We start from the raw sequence: 24,088 nt of genomic DNA on the forward strand, positions 1-24,088 counted from the left end.
AGCAACCAAGGTACTGAAGGCCTAAGTTTTGTCTATGCTGCAAATATATTGCAAGATTAGGGGAAAATCATTATGTCCCTCATGTTTCGGGATGCAAACAAAATCTCTGTCAAGTGTGAATCACTATCAATATGTTAACTCCATCCTTTTTTAGGCAAGCTGCAGAAAACAATTTAATCAACACAGAGCTAGTAAAAGTGTATAATACTTCAGTTAAAAATATTTTACTTGCTTTTCCCATATCCCCACTTCCCCTGTCAAGCTACATTCTTCTTTCTTTCACTTGTACAACCTAAGGACAGTCTCGCTGTTTACATGAACAGCAGATTTAAAATTTATCTCATGCCTTTTTTGACTAACAAGAAATGCTGTACCAAAATTGTCTAAAAATAACTCATCCATAAGTCATGATTGCCATAAACTAAAAATTGTATACTAATACATTTTTAGCTAACTTCAAATTTTATCCTTAGACTGTAAAAAGTTACTCATTCCTAATGTAAAAATACCTCATCAGAACCACTCTGAAGGCCAGAAGAAAGTTGGCTTTATCATCTAACAGCAGCTTAGCAGTATCTTTCAAATAAGTATTGAGTACTGAAATACACACCAGTTTATGTCTCCCATGCATGCTCAGAGCCTAACGTACTTTAAGAAGTCCTAGGTCATTTCAAACAAAAAAGAACTTAAATGAATTTAGTTTTATGATATTGTATTGACTGTATTGACAGTCCAAGTCCTAACTGATAGAATCCATGCAGCATGGCAAGCTTACATCCTACAAAATCTGCAGATCTAATCAATGCTTTAGAAACAGCAATATCCTTTATTCCAATGATTGCATACAAACTCTAGAGTTTCTTCCGAGGCAGCTTAGGAGCTAATTATGTGTGCATATGTATAGCAGGGGGTTGTAGCTCATACTCACTATGATGTTAACAGAGATCTACCTCATCATACGGTCTATGTTTATTAGTATTTCTGTAGAGCAAGCATCACAAGTCTCTAAGCGGACAACACAAGAAAATTTTACTCCCAACAGTCATCAATTGGACTGTAGTAGTTTGAGTCTGATTCCATACTGGGCTGGATTTGAACAGCTGCTGTAGAGATTAAAGACTACATGCAATTATTAACTCAATGAACCATCAGACCCCTCAAAAATAGAAAAAACATTTTTTGCTTCAGTTAAACCTAAGAGATTCAAACTATGCTTGCTAACACAAAAACAAGATTTCTATCATCAGATCAGCTGCACAACTGTTCCTTTCCTGTCATGTACATGTCTTGTGAGTGTAAACAAATGTTCTTCATATTTATTACCATGTGTTTTTTCTAGCACCTGACACAATAAGGTTTTATTCTTTACTTCAGTCTAGAAGCATTGCTGTAACACAAACACTAATGAAAACATAATAGAAAAGGACAGCCAAGTCTTGCTGAAAGGAATCTCTGGCTGAAGCACAATATGGCCTTTAAAAGACCAAAGTATCCAAATAAGGACATTAAAAAAGAATGCAAAATTCAAACAGTGGCAAAATGTAAGACAGCAGAATATCCGCCTAATCACAACAAAAGCAGATTTGCTCCTCTGTTATATTTTCTTCCAGGAAGAAGACAAAGAGAACATCCTGAAATCACCCTTTTGAATTTACTGAAGACACCTTTAAAAAGTGAAGATTTTTCATATAGTACTAATTCAGAATCTCACTGTTGTCCCAAAAACAGATCACATGTTCAAAACCTCTAAAAAAAGGATTACTGAATAACTGTTTCATATTCATATTGTTTATCAGGCCAGTTAATAGAAAGTTCAGACCTTGATAAAACTAGAGATGCAACTGTGTCCCGATCAAAAGGCACCCTGACTTCTTGGAAATATGTACCAGCTACCTTCCTTCATGACCCAGTCTTCTCCCAGTAATGGCCAGACCCAAAGGGAAGAAAATTATGATTTTCCAAAGAGTAAGCATTACTAGCTCAAGTGAAGTGCTACAAAGGCATGTGCTGAATTGTCTAATCAAAAACTTCTATTTCTTCCCCTCCTTCTACTCAGAGTTTGACCTTTGTAGTGGTTGCTCCTGAGTTTCACTGGGAATTTATACACAAATTCAGACATATAAGGTCATAATCACCAACAATGCACTACACAGTTTTTATCTAAATGGTGTCTAAATTATAAGAACGTCAAATCCAAATCTAAGTGAAGGCCTATTACATATGGGTTTATGCTTGAATATCAACACGTTTCTCACCTCAGAGCAATAGAGATTGCTCCAAGGTGTCAATGTAAAGGAGGGACCAAGAGTGCCCACAGAGGGCTATTACAGCTGCTTTTGTTGTAGTTCAATCTTAGATAGTAATAATAACCATGAATGTTAAACTTGAAGTCATACTCTTCCTAAATCCAGGGACGTTCAGAAAGCTTTTTGATATAAACCAACTCTGTTTTGAACGACTGAATTGCAGTGCAAAGACTGGGAAAAAGAAAAAGCATTTGAGATTATAAAAATAATTTTAAAAATACATAGTATTTACTTAAACCATTTTATACACGGAAATGCCAGCTTGGCTACAACCTTCTGTATTGCATTGAGTCATAGGGAGACAAAGTATTGAATAACTAACTACCAGAGTACCTGCAGTATGTTTTCTACATACATAATTCTATATTCATTCTTCAGAAGTTACCCACATTGTCTCTTGATTAGGGTTTATGCTCCCAGTCACTTAGGAGGAAGGGTCTCCTGACAGTTTTCCTGCTGCCCAGATGATTAGTCAAAACTCAGCAGTTTCATCATACTGATGAGGTAGGTATGAGAAGAGAGAGCATTAGATACATCAAGAAATAAAACATGTACTGAGAAACCAATAACAATGATGAACTCTTTGGTCTCTAATGAGAGTGGACAAAGTTCATGTGCTCCATCATTGTAACAATCACTGTTAACGGGAAAAATGTCACATGGTGACATTTTTTGTTCCCTTTGTGATCTTTGTGACAGCAGCAGTTTATCAGAACTCTGGACACATCAGCCTCTTTGTCCTCCAAAGGCAGAATACCACTGATATTTCCACAGTCCAAAAATACCTTCTGACTAGACTAAAAACTCTGTTTTCCTCTCAGATAACACAAGCACCTAAACTTCAAAGACAAAATGCTGACTAGCAGTTAGGTGGTGCTGAATATAATGCATAACGCATACCACAAACCTGGTATGTATTTACCCTGCAGACTTATCCCTCTAGTGTGGCTATGCTGTAACATTCTCTTTTTCAGTCAAGTCTAATTAAATGAGGAATTAAAACATCTTTACCAAGGTTGTAAAAAATGTATAGCACTACAAAAGGGAAAACTACTTCTGCTTTTCCCAGTTTTGCAACAAACTGTCTTATTGCTGTAGTTTCTGCCTATGAGATTTTTCAAGCCCAGAAAGAAAGTGTGATTCCTTCTTACATATGGATGGATACACACCACTTTAAAAATTCCTTGTGATTATACATCACATTTGCTAAATTTGCTTATATAACCTCACATTAAGCATTTTAATGAACCATGCTATAGGCTTATAGAAGTACTCTGCTAATGACTATCAGCCTGCAGACTGGCTAAAAGAATGTCACACATCTATAAATCCCTAAATCCATGATGAAGCAATCAACTGACATATCCAGAAACACACACTTAAAATCCATCACATTATCTCAGGCTTGCCAATGATTATGAGGCAGAACAACAGGAGGAGTGATCATCCTAACGACCAGCAAATTTATCAAGAAGAAAAGAATATGATTAGTCAATTGAAATCAGCTACTGTGACACCTGACACTCTTCAAAGGGCTATGTACACTTTAGGTGCTGGATGCAGAGAATGGTAGGAGCTCCTGGTAGGTGAAGGTCTGGAACCAAACAAGTTCCAAGTACAAAAATTATTTCATATGGCAATTAGTCTAGTGCACATTGGCCAGTCTCCTTCACCCACAATATACAGGAAAGAAACTGTCAGCTGAATAAAAAAGGACAGATGAGGCTACTTTTTTAAAATGCTGACTTCCCCATAATATTTATCTACATGTAAAGCAGAAGAACCTCCATACTCAGAAAATACTGTTTTCACCTGCTACTAAGGAAAAGCTAAAAAGTTAACTTCTTCCCTGTTAGCTGATCCAGTGAGCTCAGTAATGTTTCACTGAACATATCGTAGGTTTTTTCAAGCTTTGAGTATGTGCATTCAACACTGACAAACATGCATGACACAGACACAGGACCAAGCCTTATTTTCTTCCTTGGAATGCTCGGTCTACACTTGAACCTGTGGTGTTAACCCACAACCCTTCAAGCTTCTGATTACTCATGCCTCTGAATTACTCTTACTTTCAGACATGTAAGTATTTTTGACTTTTTTTACAAAATATTTAAATATGGAAACATACCAAAACAAAATTGTACGCAGACACTCAGGTGTCTGGAATTCTATATTATGCTCACTAGGTTTTACATTTTATTTACAGTATCTCAGTCTGAATGGAATGTCTTCTATAATTGCTCTTTAAGGGAACATTGGTTTTGGTTATTTAACAAGATCTGTAAATACATTAAAACATAATTGTGATGTGCATTAGGGTATATACTATGGAACATAAAAGATAGATTTATTTTATTTTTGCACAGTAGTAAAAACCAGAATTGAATCTGGTAAACAGCAGAACTATTGAGTACAGAATAAATTTCCACCACTGCTACTGCAGATCCAGCTCTACTGGAAGCCACAGTGACAGAAGTACTACTAGAACAGATGAAGCATTGGCAACCCCCAACCTCCTAACTAAAACATTAAAACTTGCTTCAAAAAAGATTAAGTGAAGAGGTTTTGCCGTTTTATTTAAACACCCCATATCCTGATTTACAATCTGCTGTTGCTGTTGCTACTGTTTGTTAGCACTGGAGTGCTGAACCAGCTCAATTTCGTTATTCAAATTTGTCCCTGCAGAGTTTTTTGTCTGCATATTTGCTTGTACTTTTCAAGACAGTTCAAGTTCATCTGGAACATCTTTGAGATTAATGTCACCTTGCTTGTGGTTAGGTTTCTTGCTCAATTTGCTCTCTTCCAATGATCCCTTCAGGACTGGCAAAAAAAAAAAAAAAAAAAAAAAAATCAAGAAAAAGGATTGAGCTCTGGTACAATATTTTCTCACACTTGGCAGTTTTATGCATTTTATGCCTAACTTAACTAAACTAAAATGCTCCACTACAGTAGGAAAATGTGTAAAAGTCTCTCTTTTATCTACCTCAATTCCCTCCCAGCTAAGTTCCAGTTCCAGTTTTGCTGTTCATAAATCACTCTCACTTCAGCTTAATGGGGTTTAAAAACAAATATTTGCTGATAATTTGAGAAAGGTCACTTATATTGCTCAGCAGTGTTTGGCATGAGCAAACTGAAGTATGAAATACGTTTGCTGAGCATGAAGCAAGTTCAATCAACTCTCTTCTTTAGTAAGGATTTATCAGACTCATTCAAAAATTATGATGCATAAGGTAATCACAACTTAATTAAAATTTCCTCAAAGGTAAAGTAATAATGTTACAGTAGTTGATTAATGAAATAGAACATGTTTTAATATAGGAAATTCCTAATTGTCCTTAGTTCTAAAATAAGTATATCCAACAGTAATCAATCAGGTAGGTAGATTTCTTGAAATACAGCTGGAATTACAGTTATATAATATCGCTGTCTTCATTAACTGAATATATTTTACTCACCCCACCAAAATATTTAATCACAAAAATCATGGTAGACCTATATGGCACACCTCACCTATCCCACTCCTCAGCAGGGCTAATGAGCCCAAGAAGCCTGTACTGCTGTATACTGTACTGCTTCCACTAGCTCATGACAGCTCATTCACAAATAGTTTGTGTTTCTCTCTACAGCATTGTAGTGTGTCACGTAATCATATCCTTAGAGAAACAACGGCAATTTAGCAAAAAACAGAGCACAGATACAAACTCCACAGCATTCGCCAAAACTGGGGTATGTCCTATGTGAATCACGTAACATTTGTATGACACATGTATGGACACTCAACAGTTTAACAAGCACACACATGACCCCATATATACACTATAAATCCCCCAAAACACACCACTGAATGAAATGAGATACCTGTATCCTGAGAGAACCTCACTTAGTGCTGGCTTCAGAAAATAAGTCCTTCCTCTCATTTACTTCAGGATAGAAGAGATTTGACCATGGTCATACAAAGTTCATAGCTTCTTTATACGTAATCAATCATTCTCCAGTAACCAGGAAACTTAGGCCAATCTAATTCTAATTCTATAGCACCATAAAAACATGGACCTATGTATACGTGCATGTACACATGCCAGCACCATACATATCTGCTTCACATGATCCCTACTTATTTTAATGATATAGAAACATTTTCCCCAAACCAAACTCAGAAAACGCCTGGCTACAGAACAATTACATCCTCCATTCTATTTAGAAAAATGTAAATAAGTTATATAATATCTGGTGACATATCACATACCTGGTCACAGTTTGTTAATAGTCTTCTCCAAGTATTTTGAAGATAAAAACGAAAATCCATCCTTAAGGAACTCTTTGCCCACTGGGATCAAATTTATGTGACATATTGTATGCCCATGTAATAATCCCCAAGAGCCCCTTCTAAAACCAGGATATAATGAAACTGAACATATTTTTATAGCCCACCTATAACCTCTTTTAAAAACAGATTTACAGCAGATCTTAAGCATTGAGTTCTAATGTCATAAATAGCAAGATATCGCTGTTTTCAAAGCCCTTTAAAAGAATTATCTGACTTCAAGACATAGGAAAAGAGATATGTTGTTGTTTCACAGAAAGACAAACAGACCTAAAGCCACACAATGTTATAATGAGGGATATATTTAGTGCTTGATGAAAGCATCCTAACTGCTATTTTCCTGTATCTCTATAGCCGGCTCTCCACTCTTTACTGTTTTTCCAGAATTTTCCCCAGCAGTGAATCCTTTATATTACATAAACTAAAGCTATTTTTAGTGATCGTCAGATTTGAAGACTACAAATCTCTGTAGCTATTACACCTTCCCCTTCTTGCATATAATCTCTCAATTAAAACAAATGTGTCCCCAAATAACTTTGAAGAAGAGGCTGAATTAACAAACTGTTTAACTGTTTAAGTGAACGAGAAGCAAGCCAATCCCTTATGGATACAGAGTCTGTAATTAGCCAAAATGCTCCATTTTGCTGTTCACAGTGAGGCTGAGGCTCAATAAAAATTAAACACTGATGCAGGCAAGGCATTCCCATGGGGCTCACGTATATTAATACACTACCACTCACCAGTTGCTTTATGTCAAAGAAACTGGGACACAGCTTGAAATTGGCTGGCTGCCTATTTGATAAAATAGAAAGCTATTGGTGATAAGTATTTTCTCTTATTTTCATATCCCTAGTGTCATAAACAGGCTAAGAGCGTACTTAAATGTGCCTCCTAGCAGTCACACATGCTCATAATGGTGCCAAACAGATATGGCTCAGGTTCTGACTGATCAGAGCATGACACTTCACAGATTCTGCATGGAGTCACAGTTATGCCTTTGGATCACCCCAAACCAGTAATCCCTACCACTGGCTTTCCCAAAACCTCTAAGGATGAGGCCACCAGTTTCTTAAAACCATATGTGAATTTAGTTCTTAGCTTGATTAGGATGCAGTCAGCAGTCTACACTTCAGTGATAACCTTTCTAAACAAAATGCAGAATAATTTAGGTGGCTCCATTACCACTCTGCTGAAGGCAATTTATAGAAACTTGAATATATAGAATAAAATAGTTCAGAACTATGATTATTTTTACCTCAATGGGACAGAGTCAGGAAAACAATGAGTGTTTATGAAAATCCTCTTTCAAGCTACAGATGAGTAACCCAGGAATGCATCAATCCCACAATTTACCAGCTCCTAAAAATCCCTCAGAAACTGAGGCACTCGGCATCTTTCTTGTGTCGAGTTAAAATAAATACTGTACCAATTTTTCTATTCAGCCAATTAAAAAAATTAAACATTAAATATATAGCTAATAAAATGCTTAGTTTATCAAATAGTAAGCCACTGTTCAAAAAAGGGTATTTCTAAAGCCTGTACTACAACAATATCATCAGTTGATAGGGCTATAAAAGCACCTCAAGCTGCAACTGCAAAACGGTTCACCGCCTTCAAAAAGCATGTTCCAAAATGAACGGGCTGATGTTCTGAAGCTTCAGTTCTTATCCAGAAATCCTCTATTATGTTATCTTTCATAATATGTCTTACTCTGTCCTTACAAGGTCATCATGACTTCCACTTCTGCAGTAGAATCCAGCCTTTCATCAATGGAGTGTGAGGATCATTCAAAAAGCAAATGAATGCACATCGCCAATTGATGGCTTTAATTCTCATAAACTTCACAAATTCTAGGCTAGTTTATGCTCACCTTCCGCAGAAGAAAGCAAATACGCTCAATATTTCTCAGCCGCTCTCTCTGTCAAAAAAAAAAAGGGAAAAAGGTAGAAGATTAGTTAGTGTTAGAAATTAAAGACAATATATTACAACGGGTCAAGACCATAATTAATGGCTGCAGGGAAGCAACACGTTATTAATCTGAAACAACAGTATTCACTTCTTACCTACTGCTTGCAAGCCAAATGATTTACCCATTTCAAAGTCCCAATAAGTTATTTTTTCATCTGTTATTGGGCGTAACAATATAAACTGGGGATTCAAGTCTGTGTTAGCCTTGAGGCAGAGGCTGCAACTTCTTTTAAATCAGCATTTGTGGCTCCATCCAATGGTGCCAATCTATACCACAGAGACTCAGTCTTGCATTTTCAGGTACCCAGCCTCTGGCTTCAAGATAATTCTGAATCGGAAAAACAACTGTGAAGGTGGCATGGCAGCCCTTCCTCTATCACTAAGAGGATGCCTGAGCAACATGTGATATTAGAATTTAACCCATTAGTGAAGAATATCTGAAATGTCCTAGAAATGCCACTTTAAACAACACACACATTCAAAAATACTGAAAGTCACTGTAATTAAGTGCTGTGACTCAAAAGATGCTCTAAGCTCAATTCACAGAAAGAAGACAAGTCAAAGAGGGGTTTTCTTTTAAATGGCTCATAATGACAAATTCATTAGTAAAATCAGATTTCATTCTGCATAACCCCATCACTGGAATCACTGTGAAAGATTCTACTGTTGGTTACCCTGCAGAAGGCAGAGTGGTTTTGTTGTCCTCAGAAGACTACCTAGTAATATTTTCATTTAGACATGGGAAAAAATATTCTGAACAATGACCTTTTTTAAACAGGTTATGTAATATACCAACGTGAGAAGCCAACTCTCACTAAGCTTTTTGCTTCTCAAATGTTTTAAATTTGCCCCAAGTTTGAGTTTTTTTTCTATTCTCAAAAGAAATGTCTCTTTTCCTTTCCTGTCCCCAAGTTTAAGCCATTTTTAAAAATAGGATCATTTTGGAGAGACAGTGAGACAGTGGAAGCTTGATAGGCACCAGACAAATATTGTGCCTCTCTCTGGTGTCTGTGATCTAAAAAGATTCAGAAATTTCAGACCCACAGTTGCAAACATGAGAATGAACATGTGTAGATGTGCTTGTGAAGATGCAGAAAGCTTTTTTGCCTTTGGTAGGAGGTAAGTGGAGAGGGAAAGATAACCCTCTCAATTCCCTTTAGAAGACAGATGCCTAACTGCAGCTGGCCTTGGAGAAGTAGGAAGTCTTATCTTTGAACTGTAGGTAATAGTCTGAATCAGGAAATTTGAATTAAATTCTCAGTACTGCCATTGGTTTTGCCTCTGATTTCTCTCTAATTCAGCCTTCTCTTGTCAAAAAGACTCTACCCTCTGTCTTGAAAACATTGTGTAAGATACATGAGTAAACATCAGACATTCTTACAGTGCAATAAAGAAAACTACCCGACCAAATAAATGGAATAAGGGCACAAGCAACTATGCATAGGGAAAAATGAAAATACATTTGACCAAAGATATAAGAAATAACTGATAAAAATCTTCCTTTTACATCAATATAAAAGGCATCAACATTTATACTGTGCAGAAGAAAGCAATCTGAGATTATTGCTTGAGTTATCACAGAGAGTTTCATAGAAGAGAGTCAAATATGTCAACTGATCACAGAATACTTTGCTGTGTTTTACTGGAAACTCTACAATTAACTTTGTGATTACACCACTAATATGATTGAAACAAGGACTTACTAACTTTTTTTTATCCTGGAGACCAATTCCATTACCGTTTCAAAACAAAAGGAAATTATCTCCATGGAGCATCTTACAAGTTTTAGGATGAGAACAAATTACTGGAATTTGGTACATATAAATATGCATTTCTGGTGTGCAGTTCTCAAGATGGGAAGTAAAAACAGATGAAGTGAATTCAAAACCAGATTACTTCCATTGAAGTCTTCTATAGGATTTCTTAATACAATTTCTTTCTTCTGTTCTCGTTCTTTGCTTATGTGTTAGTGAACAGTAAATAAGTCTTCTTATTCGAAGATTCATGTAAAGATCACGCTTAAAATCATCAGTGGTCTAAGCAATACCACACATCCTCTGCTGAGTTATGAAACAAGGTTAAATGGTGAAGTACTAGCTACTAAATCTAGTCATCATTTGTAGGCAATTCAATAACTTGATACTCTATAGAGATTGAATTCAGCCCCTGTCATAATCATTGTAATTCCCAGTGAGATGACAGGGAGCCAAGCTCTGCTCTCAGTTCTGGTGGTACAAATCTGATGCATTTTTAACTGTAGTCAGCTAAATCACCCTAGATTACAGCTTTAATTAACAGAGGAATTTTCATATGCTTAAATCTGGGTTGCATTTTGGTTCATTAGGTAAAACTGAGTTTACAGTCCCAGGATGATATCTAACCTTCTCCACAGCAGATGGAGCAGAATGTGTTATTTACTCCTAAAGCACAGGAGAATTTAGGGCCCTGCCATGGGACAGAGAGGCCTAGGAATGCACCTCTTATCAAACCCCTTCAAGCTTCTGACTCATTGATACAGACAGTATGGGAGAAGGTGGTCATCCCATGCTTGAATGCAGAGAAAGCAAATGATTTCAAAACCGAAAACTTATGCCACAGAATTAAAAGATGACAAGAAAGCATTAGCATCACATTACATATCCTTCAGTTTTTGAACTTCCAAATTATTTTCCTGCCTCCTTCAGCAAAAAGGAAAGCTATTAGCATAAAGAGTCGCCATCTGGCTTCCTAAGACTGGCCCAATAAATCAATTTTCCAAACTACAGTTGACTTCACAACAGATTCTACATTCATTTCCACACTCATACTTTCCCTGACAGCTCAGTGCATCTCTCTTTCTTTAGTAGCTGTTGCTTAGCAAGCCACTGGTTGTACTCACTGCGTGGACTGGGTTGCACTGATCTATTGGGCTTTTGAAGTCCGTCCGAAGTTCATCAAAGGCGATTATCTGAAAAACAAGTTTTTCAAATATTGTAATGAATGCTCATTCAAATGCTTATTTTTCCTTTACGGACTAGTTAGATGCATCATCTCCCTTCCTCCCTTTCCAGAGAAAATATGGGAAACTAGCTTCCCTGATATACCCCTTTAAGAACTAACTAGTTAAAACAAAACATGGGATACTCCTACATATGGCACCTAGAACCCATTAATCTGTCACTCTGTAAAATCGTATCTATAGCCTTTTCAGCACTGCTGCTTTTCAGATTTCTTCCCTCATATCAGCTACAATTTTTTTCTCAAAATTCCAAATGACATAAAACTATTTCACAAACAACGAATGCATCTCCAGACTTGATGGAAAAAGTCATTAGCTGCCTAAAACACAGATGCATCAGACATGCTATTCCAGGTTTAATACATACACAACAGCCCCTTTTTATTAGTTGTTAAACCTACTTCAGATATTAATTCTGAATTAGTATCAGCTTAATTATTATTAATCTGCTATTCATTACCAAGCAAACTCCTCAAAAGGTAAACTACTCCAGAGAAAAACATGACCTTCCTAAATTCCAGCACATTTTAGAACCTTTACCTCAGACCTCATTAATGGAGACATGCCTTTTGCTCATGTCCTTTAGTTTCCTCCATTAACCGATGGATTCAGACACACTGGTAAATACTGCCTGCTTTTAAAGGACAGCAGATAAAAGTGCCCATAAAAATAATAATGCTTGGTAATATTTTCTTGGAAAGAAAATAGCTGTAATAGCCCTCAGCGTATTTCATTCAAAGATCTCAAAGCACGTTCTTAACTTTATTTTATGTTTGTGTTCTAGTAACACCTTTTCTCCTGCTTGCTTCACCCAAGGAATGAAAGCTCACTATGACATGCACCACATAAATATATGTTAAAACAATGATTTCTCTTCAGACAATTTACAGCCCAGTGAAGTTCTCAGTAAAAAGATGATGGAAGTACAAGGTAGCAGTTGGGTAATTAGTATATGAGTGGAACAACCATTCTGTGAGATGTTACAGCATGCCTGCTGCCTAGCTGTTCAAAAAATAACCAACTGGGTGTCAACACAGACCTACTGTATAGGTAAAATACATTCATTACACAGATATGGAATGCAGGAGCAGAAATCCTGAAAATTACCTATCCATGATTCATATAATAATCTGGCGAGAGGCTTGAGAATAAAAGCTAGAGCTACAATCCTCAAATCTAAGCATTACTCTGTGTCCCACTCTAATGCTGCATTCATCACACTGAAGCACATTTAAAATGAAAAGTGTATTATTTTACAAGAGTACTCTACAGAATTCAATTTATTCAACTATGACAAGTCAAAGTGCCAGAATAAACCATAAAAGGAACTATAAAACGTGATTCTAAGTGAAGAATTTCTCCCCATGGATGCAGTATCTTTACAAGTTAGGAGTTAAGTCTAAACATCCGTGGCAGATCAAGGTAAAAGAGCAAATAACAGTAACTGTGAGAGGGTTAGAGTACAATTGTGAAGAATAAGGCTTATGACACCTCTATATTTAATACTTCTTGAACAGGTCTTCGTATTCTCAAGCTGGCCCAACTGTTAAGAGGGTAACAACCATGCAAGTCAGATGCACATGCTTCTGTTTGTAATTGAGTATCAACACAAGCACTGACAGCATTGACAGAAAGGGGGAAGGATGGCCCTGTAACAGGTCAAAGAGCTGCCACTGTTCATAGCTGTGCCACTGATTTACTTTGGGATGCTGTGCATCTCCCTTAAATTCTCTTTGCCTCACTGCACTGGTACTTACAGATGTAGCTTTAAGATAGAAAACTGTTATGACAACTTTTTTTAAATAATGTACAGTAGTAACAGCTTTTTTTCTGTTGTAGATGTAGAGATGAGCTGAAATTTCCTTGGGGCGGGGGGGAAGTGAATGTGTTGTGCTCTTCCCTTTGGTAGTCAGCAACAGCAACCAGGAGTTTGAGATAATCATGAAATGACAGCCAGTACAAGACCCAGCTCACGCTGTGAGGGAAGAGTGGTCTGAGACAGCAACACGAGCAACCCAAATGCTGGAATCATAAGATAGACCTCCTTCAAGAAGTCCAGGAGAGCCTCTAAAGATTCACTGAACACAGAGATAAGATGATAACCCTGAAACATGTTTAGATGAAGAACAACTAGAACCACTAAGGCAGGGCTCTGTTGAGCTAGCCTTAACTAATGCAGCTAAATCTTGAAGAATCCTAAATGACAGTGTGGAAAAGAGATTAGCCTGAAATATACGACATATTTAGATTTCCTCATTTTTTGCTTTCTCTTTTTTTTACCAGCATTCCCAACTCTGTAGTCAAAAATGTACTCTTTATTTGCTGGTACGCAATTTATTTTATTGCTTGCATTATATCTAAGTGCACTGAAACAAATCTAGCAGCATCAAGGACATTGTTTTCATAGAATCAGTAAGTGTAAATACAATAGTCTCACAGACAAACCTTTTAGGATGCCTGCAAATTATGACAATGTTAAGAGACATTCCTGCTACACCTGTAAGAAACAGACTGAGGTCTGGTATCAAGCACACAGGATTGGAGGAAAGTTTCTTCAGTAACAGTTTCAGTGTCTCTCCGGAAGGAGGCTGACAGAAATAAATACTCCTCAATCCTTAATATTTTATTTCAAAGTTCCATAACAGTTTACATTTTGTTAAATCCTCAGGAACAGAAATCCAGTGATGACATGAAGATATCTATTTTAACGTATGAAAAAGCACATTCCTATTTCTCAGTCACAGCAAAAAGCTTGAAAGCATAACATTAGGCAGGCTCACAATTAGAAGAAATATGAAGAAGTTGTTTCTGGGGGGCATGGTTTTTTTTATTCTCACAATGCTGTGTGTCCTAATTCTAAAACTGCAAATGAGAAACAATGGAAACAAAATTGTGGCTTCTTAAGACTGGCAGTTGCTCGCAATATACTACATAACTGTGCAACGAATTATATTCTATTACTGAAAATAAGGCTGGGTTGTGCTGCAGCGTGGTTTACATAATTAATTAGGAAACATCTTCCTCTTTCAATTATAACTAGCCTTGTGTAGCAGTTTAATGCCCTAGGGTATGTGTGGCCAGAGTTGCCATTTTTCCCTAAAAAAACCCAAGTAACTAACTACTTGCCTCCATTAAGTATTTCACAATGCTTTCACAGGAGGCGCAGTGTTCTGGCCATACTCTAGAGAAACAACCTTCTGCCCATTTACACTTCAGCTGGATGCAGCACAGCTACCTGCTTCCCATACATCAGCCGACCGAGTTGCTGAATGCTTTGGAGCAGCATCTGGGTATGCTCAAGGCCTGTTTCACCTCTGAAATGACCACGCTTAATCAGCAACTTGACAGAATAGTTCATTTGCAGGCCAACAATGTAACAGATCCCAGTCAGGGCACTTCACCACGTGAATTGCCATCATTTCACCTTTGTAAATGAATGTATTTTATAAACTGCTCAATATCTTTTATTTATGCAATCTAATTTCATCCAGGGCAGCAATTAAGGTTACAAAACATACATACACATGGACATCAGTGACCCTTCTCTCCAAAGGCCACACAATAAACAGACCATTCCAAGGAAAAATGACTAGCCTGCAGTCACAAAGCTAAACGGAGAGCTAAGCAGATAGCATTTCTGAAACATGTGCCAGGGACTGATCTTACATAGAGGAGAAATTTATTTCTATTAGTAAATATTAATGTTGTCTATAGCTTCATAGAAAGAGAATAAGGACTATTTGACATTTATTTAGGAACTCGAAGAAAAAAGTTACCTGTTTATTTGCAAAGCTATGCCAGAAAAAAAAGCATCATGTTTAGCAAGAATTTTTATCATTACTGAAGAAACAGGCCAGGGATTGAATGGGCAATGGATACTGAACTACCTCCTGACTTGGGGATTTCTCCCTGTGATTCCAAGTTGCAAAACATTGCAGGAAGTTTGTTCTGCCGCTGCCCTCGCCGTGCTTTTTTCTGTTAATAGAAGTGCATCTGTGGGTGTTATCCACCTAATAAAACTAAAGGTTTATAAAAATATTGGTTGCATTCTCTGGTGATTCACACCATCTGCAAATCTCAACTCCAAGTGTAAGTCAGCAAGGAATTTGCCCCAGTTTAGACACATACTGAACAGATGAGATTGTGATGACGACGTATGTTTCAGTACAGCTACAACTGCAATGATATTTATAAAATCTGTTTTCATTACCCACACTCCCTGTGCTCATCTCTCCAGACAATAACAGTTTCGAATCATGAAGTATTCACATAAGATTGAACCTGAATTCTGTTTTCTTCCTATGCTTATGCACCCATCAAACTGAAAATTTCACCTATTAATGGTAGGAATGAATTACAGTCTCTCATTTTTAGAGGAGATACTTTTTTCTTTAATCACTGAGCTCTTACAGAAATACATTTTAATTGAGAATGTGATGTCTTAGGGTGGCAGTGGAGTTGGTGTGGGTGTGAATTCAGTGACAGCAAAGAAGTTGGATATTATTGCGTATTGGCATCTCAGAAAAGTTAAGATAAAACAGAACTTGATGACAACGACACTAACCACAGAACAGAACAGTAACACTTAACATATGTTTCCTTGCCACCACCCTGTCAACACACCACAATCCCATCTTGAAGAAACTGTCTTTCATGGTTCATTTAAACAATTTGTCTACCCCTCCACTCTCATGCACATCTTTCACAGCACCCATACCTGCAGTTCATAGGCTGTCTGTAAGTCAGCACATGGGCAGAAGGTGGACAGGTTTGGGAGCATGCTGTGCTCCTAAACTTCATGCCTGCCCATCCACTGCTGTTTAAACATATTTACTGTGTTTGGGAAATAGTGTTGAACATTTATCGTGCTTGAACCATGTTGATGCAAGCTGGGTGAGTTACTTTGTTGGATTTTGTTGAGCAGAAACAGAAACAGACAAAACGTGTGAGAGACAGTCAGTCAGGTAAGAACGCAAAAGGACCTGAAATGGAAGATAAATCACTGTCTTGACGCAATGGAGCACAGGGAGCCTATAGAGAGATGCAGAGAATGCTGACATCAATAAAGTGACAGACTGAGAGAACAATTTTTGCTACTCAATTCTTAGCATGATATGAAATGAATCGCAACAAGAAATTTAGCTATGGGGTTGGTGAACATTTGCTCAAGACAGTTGTTCCTCTTCCCTCTTTCTCTTCTGGTTGAACTGATCGGGTTCGTGCTACCAAGCAACACAAACACAGCAAGGAAAACCCTTCCCCCTCCATAAGGGTTCCTCTGAGTCCACACCTCCACTGTGATCTCCAATGAAAACACTCATTTGAGCCTAAGTGGCTGTTGGTCACAATATTTTCAATATTCTTGTAATACTCTATAAATCATAAGAGGTGTTAACTATAGAATAATTTTATTAATGTTATAGTCTCTGATATGGCCCAGAGACCATACGTGACACATCAAGTAATGCAGATGTGAGATTTAAACTGTTTTTTAAGTACTCACCAGGACCACTTTTTGTTAAATTCAGCACTCACAGAATCACAGATGACTGAAACCAGGTCTGAATCAACCTGACAATCTTCTTTTAAGAACACCATAAAGTGCTGACATTAGGCTAGGAGAAAAAAATGAAATCAAATCACTGGGAAAAAATTCTGCCTGTGATACTAAAAAAAACCTGCTATACCATACTAAACTATACATGAGTACACCAGAGAGCAATTTGGCATACTTTGGTTCATTAGTGCAGGAAAAGGATGGAATGCAGGTTGTTCTATGACAGGAAATAATCTTTTTTTCACTTGCCAGTGCTTGAGTGTATTGTTCATTATTTGTTTTAACTAACCATTACTAAATGTCTGATGGGCTTGGGATTTTAAGGCCTTAAACCCAAGAGCTGGCTGCTCAGAGGAAATGGTGCTCAGCTCTCATTTCATATTGCACTGTAATAAATCAATGCCTTCCTACAACATCTTGATTGCCACTGAGCTGCACAGCACAGCTTTCACAGCCTCTGAAGGCAGAAAAAACAGAACTTAACTTCTACTGCAAAAACCACAGCCTACTATTGCACTCTATAATCTCTCTGCAGACCCTCAAAAAAGGGCATAAAATAAAAACATGAAGGCACAGTGATGGGAAAACATCCAGAATGTGTGCATATGCACTTTATAAACATTCTATAATTACTACTTAAATAGAAAATTAACTTCATGGAAATGATGCAGGCTCAGTTAAGAATATGCACAAAGCTTTTAGACCGTACCTGCAGTTCTTTGTAACAGAGGGGTTATCACCTGATTCACTTTTCAAAACACCTGGATCTGGGTAGGCATGCAGCAAAAGAGTAGTTCCCAGATTCCCTTCAAAAGTCACTTTCTGTCTTCAGAAGAGGGGACAAAGTAGGCTGTTACTGCTCAACTTAATTCAGGAGAAATGAAATAGGCTAAGCACAGAGGCCGATGCTGAACAGCATCATCATATATGTCGAAAGGAAGCGGAAAAAAAAAAAATCTTTGTTCTAAGTCTTGGGGTTAACTTCCACACTCTTCAGAAAATCTCCAGATCAGTATAACTCTCTGCTTTACACTTCAAGAGGGAATGTTTGTATTCTTATTTCATACTTCCTAAGTAAGATGAGCATTCATGGCGCTACTCACTTATGTTCTTAACGCTAATAGTCTGTACCCAGTATTGGATCTGTACTTAAAGTTCATGAAGGTTTTCTGGCAAGCCTCAGAGCTGCTTCATGTTCAGGTTCACAAATTCAATCTATGACCCACTGAAAGAGTACAAAATTATTCATCATGGTTACAATTGTAACTATAGCAAACTCAGCATTTCAGCAAGCCAGATACTGAAGCATATTGACTTTAAAATGCTGCAGCTGTGCAATATTACAAGTTTACAAAGCTGTTCTCACTCATGCCCCCAGCAACTATCTTTTGGGTTGTAAAAAGATCTCCAGTAAAGTAACAGTTCTTCATAAAACAAACTGCTTCAATTTACGAGGGATCCAAAATGTGTTATAGTAGAGATTTACTCATGGAGGGGCTGGGGGGCATACAGCTGCTCTGTAACCATTATTATCAGTACTGTATAAACAGTTCAGAAAAGGAAATGAAGAAATATGTATTGAAACTGCAGCACTGGAGGATTTAAGGCAGCAGAAAGTAAAACTTAAGCTACAGTTTGACCACGACGTGGAGAAGTCAGAAAACATACAAACTTTCAAGGAAATGTTTTAGGTCTATTTTAGCCTCCTATTTCATCCAGAAAGAATAGCTACAAATGATCCTGCACACTAGCATTTTGTTAACTAGCACAAGCAATCAGATCCTCATTTTTCGTAAGAACAGGATTAGGTGTACATATCAGAGTTTTCAAAAATACGTATTTTCTCTAAGTCAGAAGAACAAATATTTTCAACATTTCCAATAAACTAACTCTGAAAGAATTTCTAGATTTAAGACAAAAAGCAAAATGTTGTTCCAACACTGTATTTTTGCTTTGGAATTTATTTTGGTTTTAGGAAAATCAGATTATATGACATAGTTCAATATTCCATTGTATTTGTTTTAAAGAAAACACACCGCTTAGTAGAGATTGAAACATTTTATCTTCCCTTCTTGATGAAAGTCTCTTGTTTTTCCTGTAACAAAATTAATGCCAGTAAATGTTATTAATTTATTGTCACTTAATTGTCAAAACAGAATCCAGGAAAGGGAACTGGAGAGGACTTCCTGGGGTGTCAGCTTCAGCCCCTAATTTCTGCAGACACCACACCAAAAGATCCAAGTGGTAAATACACCAAGCTTATTTTAAAACCAGGGAGGAGGCGTGTGATTTCCCTCTTCACTGCTCCATTTGGAACACAGCACAAACCTGCTGTGAAAGTTGGGAGCCTTCTCCTAACTTTTAAATGTGTTGCATAGATAACACAAACCATGTACATCATTGCCAAGACTGCTTCATTACAACAGCTACTTAGTAAAATGAGAAAGTTTTATTTTGCAGGATCTTGCATCAAAATTGGCACGACTCCTAAACCATTTGTCTTCAATTCAGCAGAAACTCCATCCCAGCTCATACTAATTGACATTCATACAAACCCACACGTACACACACAGATCTTATGCATTACAGCCCTTGTATGTGAATTAATAACAGAGTTAAATGATGCTGGCACTATATATCGACTTCATTTTTTTCCTAAAATGAGTGGATTAACTCTTGGGTGTCTGGAGCTTTTTATCCTGACACCTGCCAAAAGAAACCACATCTAACCAATCTCTTTTTGAAAAAGTCAAAACCTTTTTCTTGCCAAATATCTTTTAAGAGCCTTTATACATAAGTTACGTGTATCAAATTATCCCTGTATTATTAACCCCTCACTTCTAATAGTAGGGAGAAGAAGGAAGATCCTTACAAACATGAGAAAATAATGTATTAGCACAATAATGAGTGGCAGAGAAATAAAAAATGGTGAAATAAGGTTCCTGTTTTGGGCTTCAACTGGCTATCCAGTAGGCTCAGCTCTCTGTGGCTGAGGGGACACCACACTCTCTCCTTGCCAATCTAAGCAGGGACTGAGTCCAAAAAGAACTCTGTGCCTGCTGCCACATCCCAAGGAAAGAGGTGTTACTGAGAAGGAAGAGCACCAGGAATTTCCTCTGAAGACGATTCAGAAAGCAGGCAAATCTACCCAACGAGTCAAGCTGTGGCCAAAGAGATAAGAAAAGCTGCTTGCACGCTACCCATATGACTGTACCTTAACAGCTTCAGTTTGATTAGGAACTGTTTGAGCAGAGAGGCCTGACACTGCTCTACTCTCCAGCCCTGCATCAAAGCCACATTGCAGGAATTTATATATGGCAGGTGTAGGAACTGTACCAACAGTCAGGAGCTTCCAAATTAGTAATGGAATTCAGTACATCATCTAGAAATTGGAAAGGGTTTTATAGGGGCAGATATCACCACTGCTATTTATGGACTTCAATATGCCTTATTTGAAAAGATAACCCAAAGATGCACTGAACTCTGATTCTTCAGATAGTAGTTCAGATTCAGGAGAATGGTGTTAGAAAGCCGCATAGGCCAAATACCTACAGCATTTGTGTGGGTTTGTACTTCAGATAAGGAACCCACTAACAGAGTTAATAAATATTGCCTGCCTGGTTCCCATCACAAGCTTTCAGAGGACAGTCTTAGCTCCCAATGACATGCACAAACGATGCATTACCTCTGTCTCTTTGTAGCAGGCAGACTACTGCAAAATATGTGCAAGTTTAAACATACATGCCCTGAAAAAGCATTAAAGTACTAAAGAAAGACAAAAATGATCATTCAGCTTAAATGTTACTAATATTGTAATTTTACAAGGATATATAGGTGAAATATGCAACTCCATGTTGCACATTAGCATCAAAGAATAAACCTTTAATCCTTGCCTATCCTTGACAATGTTCCTTCCCTCACCCCTTTATTTGACTGTTTTTAACTGCTTATCTCTGAAACCCAGCAAGTGCTCTGACATTTGTAACAGCACTTCCCCATTAGCCAGATGGGTGCATCAGTCAATGTCTCAATGTTACCTCATGTGACTTAGTTCCCCACCTTTCTCCATATGATCTCAGCTACAGACCTGCCTGGTATTTCAAGTTGCCATATTGGGGAACATTTGCATCCTAATTATATTTCAAGTGAGGCTTAAATCTCTCTGGAAGTTGCAGTTACATGATCAATGAAGCAAGGACAGGACATAAAGCAAAATAATTTGAGTGATCTTTGCACTGTCAAGTATAATTCTAGTGGAAATCATCCCTCCTGACTTTCTGTTAGTATGAAGAGCTCTTCTCTCCTCTATTAGAATCTGACAGACAGCAGTTGCTTAGAAAGATTATTCAAAATTTCATTAATAGATGGGCAACCTGCCTTAAAAGCCAGAGAATTTTACCCTTTTTGTCATATTTTATTTCTCGTCTATATCCTTTTGTTAATCATCTATTAAAGAAGAAAAAAAGGCTCAAATCTTAGTTTCCATCATACCTGCCCAAGTAACTCAGTAGCTTCCCAGACCAGTGTATCCGAAATGCTGGTTTTGATGAGAACCTTTAACACTAGAGCCAATAAAGTGCAGAGAGGAAAGTGAGATGGAAGGTATTCCTTTCTTCTATCTCCCCAATGTATTTGCTTTTCTGAATATTACACTTATTAATTCACCACATATTAATAAAAGTAAACAATCATAACTAACAATGCCTTGCAGTTGTAAATCTCCCTTCAAGGCAATGAAGGCCTTAACAAAGGCAAGGAAAACATCATTTCCATTTTGTATACAAGGGGAAAAATGAAGCTCAGAGAAATTAAATGATTTACAGAATCAGTGGTAGAAGAACCAAAGCCTCCGGATTGATGCATCATATAAAACGTCAGGGGAAACAAAGAATACTCTCAGTAGACTAATAACATATGAGAAGTGAAACTATGCATTTCTGTCTGATTAATGCACAGTTGCTCATCTCTACAGCAGAGCACTGCTTTAAGCAGTGCCTTTCTGTATTAAGATTTCAAATGGTTTTAAATCACTCAAGGGTAGAAAATAGAAAATTTGTCAGATTTCACACTAACAATTGTATGGCATTTCCTTGCTCTACTTAACTTGAATTTCATATGCTGCCACTATTAAACAACTCTCCACGCAGAAATCCAGACACATTGCTATAGCAAACAAAGGTCTTGTGGCTCCATCCAGAGCTGCACAAACATACACCTGAGCACCTAGTCTTCATCTTTTTATTAAAGTTCTTTTGTCTGTAAAAGCATGTTACATTTAGGCCAACATGATTTTAACTTTTTAGGCTCTAACTGAAAGCTTAAGCTAACTTAACAGTCATGAAAATCTTAATGTAATTTCTCAGGTATTTAAGTCAGATCCTAACTATTTTCCAATAAAAATTCCAATATGCAAAATTAAGAACGCATGACCACCATTCTGCAAACATGATTCAAAAGGCTTTCCTATCTACCTATCGAAATGTAGAGGTATAATTACACTACTCTAATTAAATATTGATGAAAATCCATAGAAGGCACCTCTCTTGCTGAGGGCACACGTGCACAAACATATCAGTTTGCATTGGCATAGTTACACCACTGTATTCCCCTGCATAAATAAAAACTATACAAATGAACAAAAAAGCAAAAACTATCCAGATGGACAAAAGCAGTATTATTGCTTCAGTTACACCAAATCAGATTTCCAAGTCTGCAGAGAGGTGCAGGAGAAACCACTAAGAATAATTATTTGGCAGTCACCTGAAACAGCCCACCTATTAGTACAAGAATGGAAAACTCCATCCACATTGTGAAAAAGATAGAACTTTATCTTCAGGAATACAACCATACTGTACAGAGCTTTGAGTGCTTTGAATGGGAAGTAACCAGTAACTCATGGAGATAGTCATTATAGCAACATTGCAGACAACAATTTGAAAGAGCACCCTGATTTTTGAATGTAAATACTTCACTTGTTGTTACTACTTTTGACAAAACCACTGAAAAAAACTCAGCAGCTGCAAAATTCTGTTGCGAACACCATGTTGCCAGAAGGATGATTTGACAAGCTTCTATTGACAGATTTCTACAACTGCTATGAAAGGGGCTTTTTAAAACCATTTCATCCAACTGCAAGGAGAAACAGTTCTACTGGCTAACAACAGGATCCTGGACACAGATTTCACATGCTCCCCACAACACTGAAATATGTTTCCCAGTTATCCTGAAACTGAGAGATGTCAACTCTCTCCTTCTGGAAAGAGACAAATGTCCCACCCATTCCCCAAATATAGAGTTCAGAGATTACCTGCCCGTGTAACACAACTTTATACCCACTCACTATCTTCCAGTCTAGACCAGCTGAAATCCAGCCAGGCAAAAATGAGCTGTGCACAGATAAACTGCAGTTCATTAAGAGAACGAAGACAAGCAAGCAAGCTGTGCAGGAGGGATGATGCTAATGTAGCTGTACAGAACCTGTTTCTAAATAGGCTAATAGTTTTGCTCCCTGCAGCTACAAAACATTTCAAAACAGACCTCAAGCAGAGAAGGAATTTTTAAGGTAAGTCCAGACTGCCATTCTTCCCTCCCGCCCCAAAGGATTTCATAATTTTGTTGTCAGAATTCTTTTTTCTTTTTAAACCTTACATTACTGCATTCAGTACAGGGAAACAGTTCAGAAAGTAGCAGTATGCTGTGAATCAAATACACCCATCAACTTTTTTTTTTAAAGGGACACAAACAGTTGCTACCAATATTAAGAAAAAAATACATCTTCAATTAGCAACAAAACTGATGAATACACCGCATTGTTCTGAATAGAAAAAAAACTTGCATGTACCTGGAGATGCATTACTTAAGTTTAATTACATTCAGTGTGGTAGAAACAATTGTTCTGCCTCGGCTGACTTAAAAATCATGTCTTCTATCTCTCA

The 24,088-nt window shown here is 37.4% G+C and overlaps 1 protein-coding gene across 2 annotated transcripts in view; it reads right to left on the reverse strand.

Moving 5' to 3' along the window:
* The window catches only part of CNIH3 (cornichon family AMPA receptor auxiliary protein 3), a 48,775-nt gene that overhangs the window by 11,745 nt on the left and 12,942 nt on the right, over positions 1-24,088 (reverse strand). The window contains exons 2-3 of one of the 2 annotated variants that reach the window (XM_068407869.1): positions 11,477-11,545; positions 8,501-8,548 (exon numbers count right to left, since the gene is read on the reverse strand). In XM_068407869.1, coding sequence (XP_068263970.1) covers positions 8,501-8,548; positions 11,477-11,545 — 117 coding nt within the window. The remainder of the gene's footprint in view (positions 1-8,500; positions 8,549-11,476; positions 11,546-24,088) is intronic. The other variant, XM_068407874.1, reaches the window with a different exon arrangement.

The sequence above is a fragment of the Nyctibius grandis genome, chromosome 1 (assembly GCF_013368605.1).
Source record: "Nyctibius grandis isolate bNycGra1 chromosome 1, bNycGra1.pri, whole genome shotgun sequence".
NCBI lineage: Eukaryota > Metazoa > Chordata > Aves > Nyctibiiformes > Nyctibiidae > Nyctibius > Nyctibius grandis.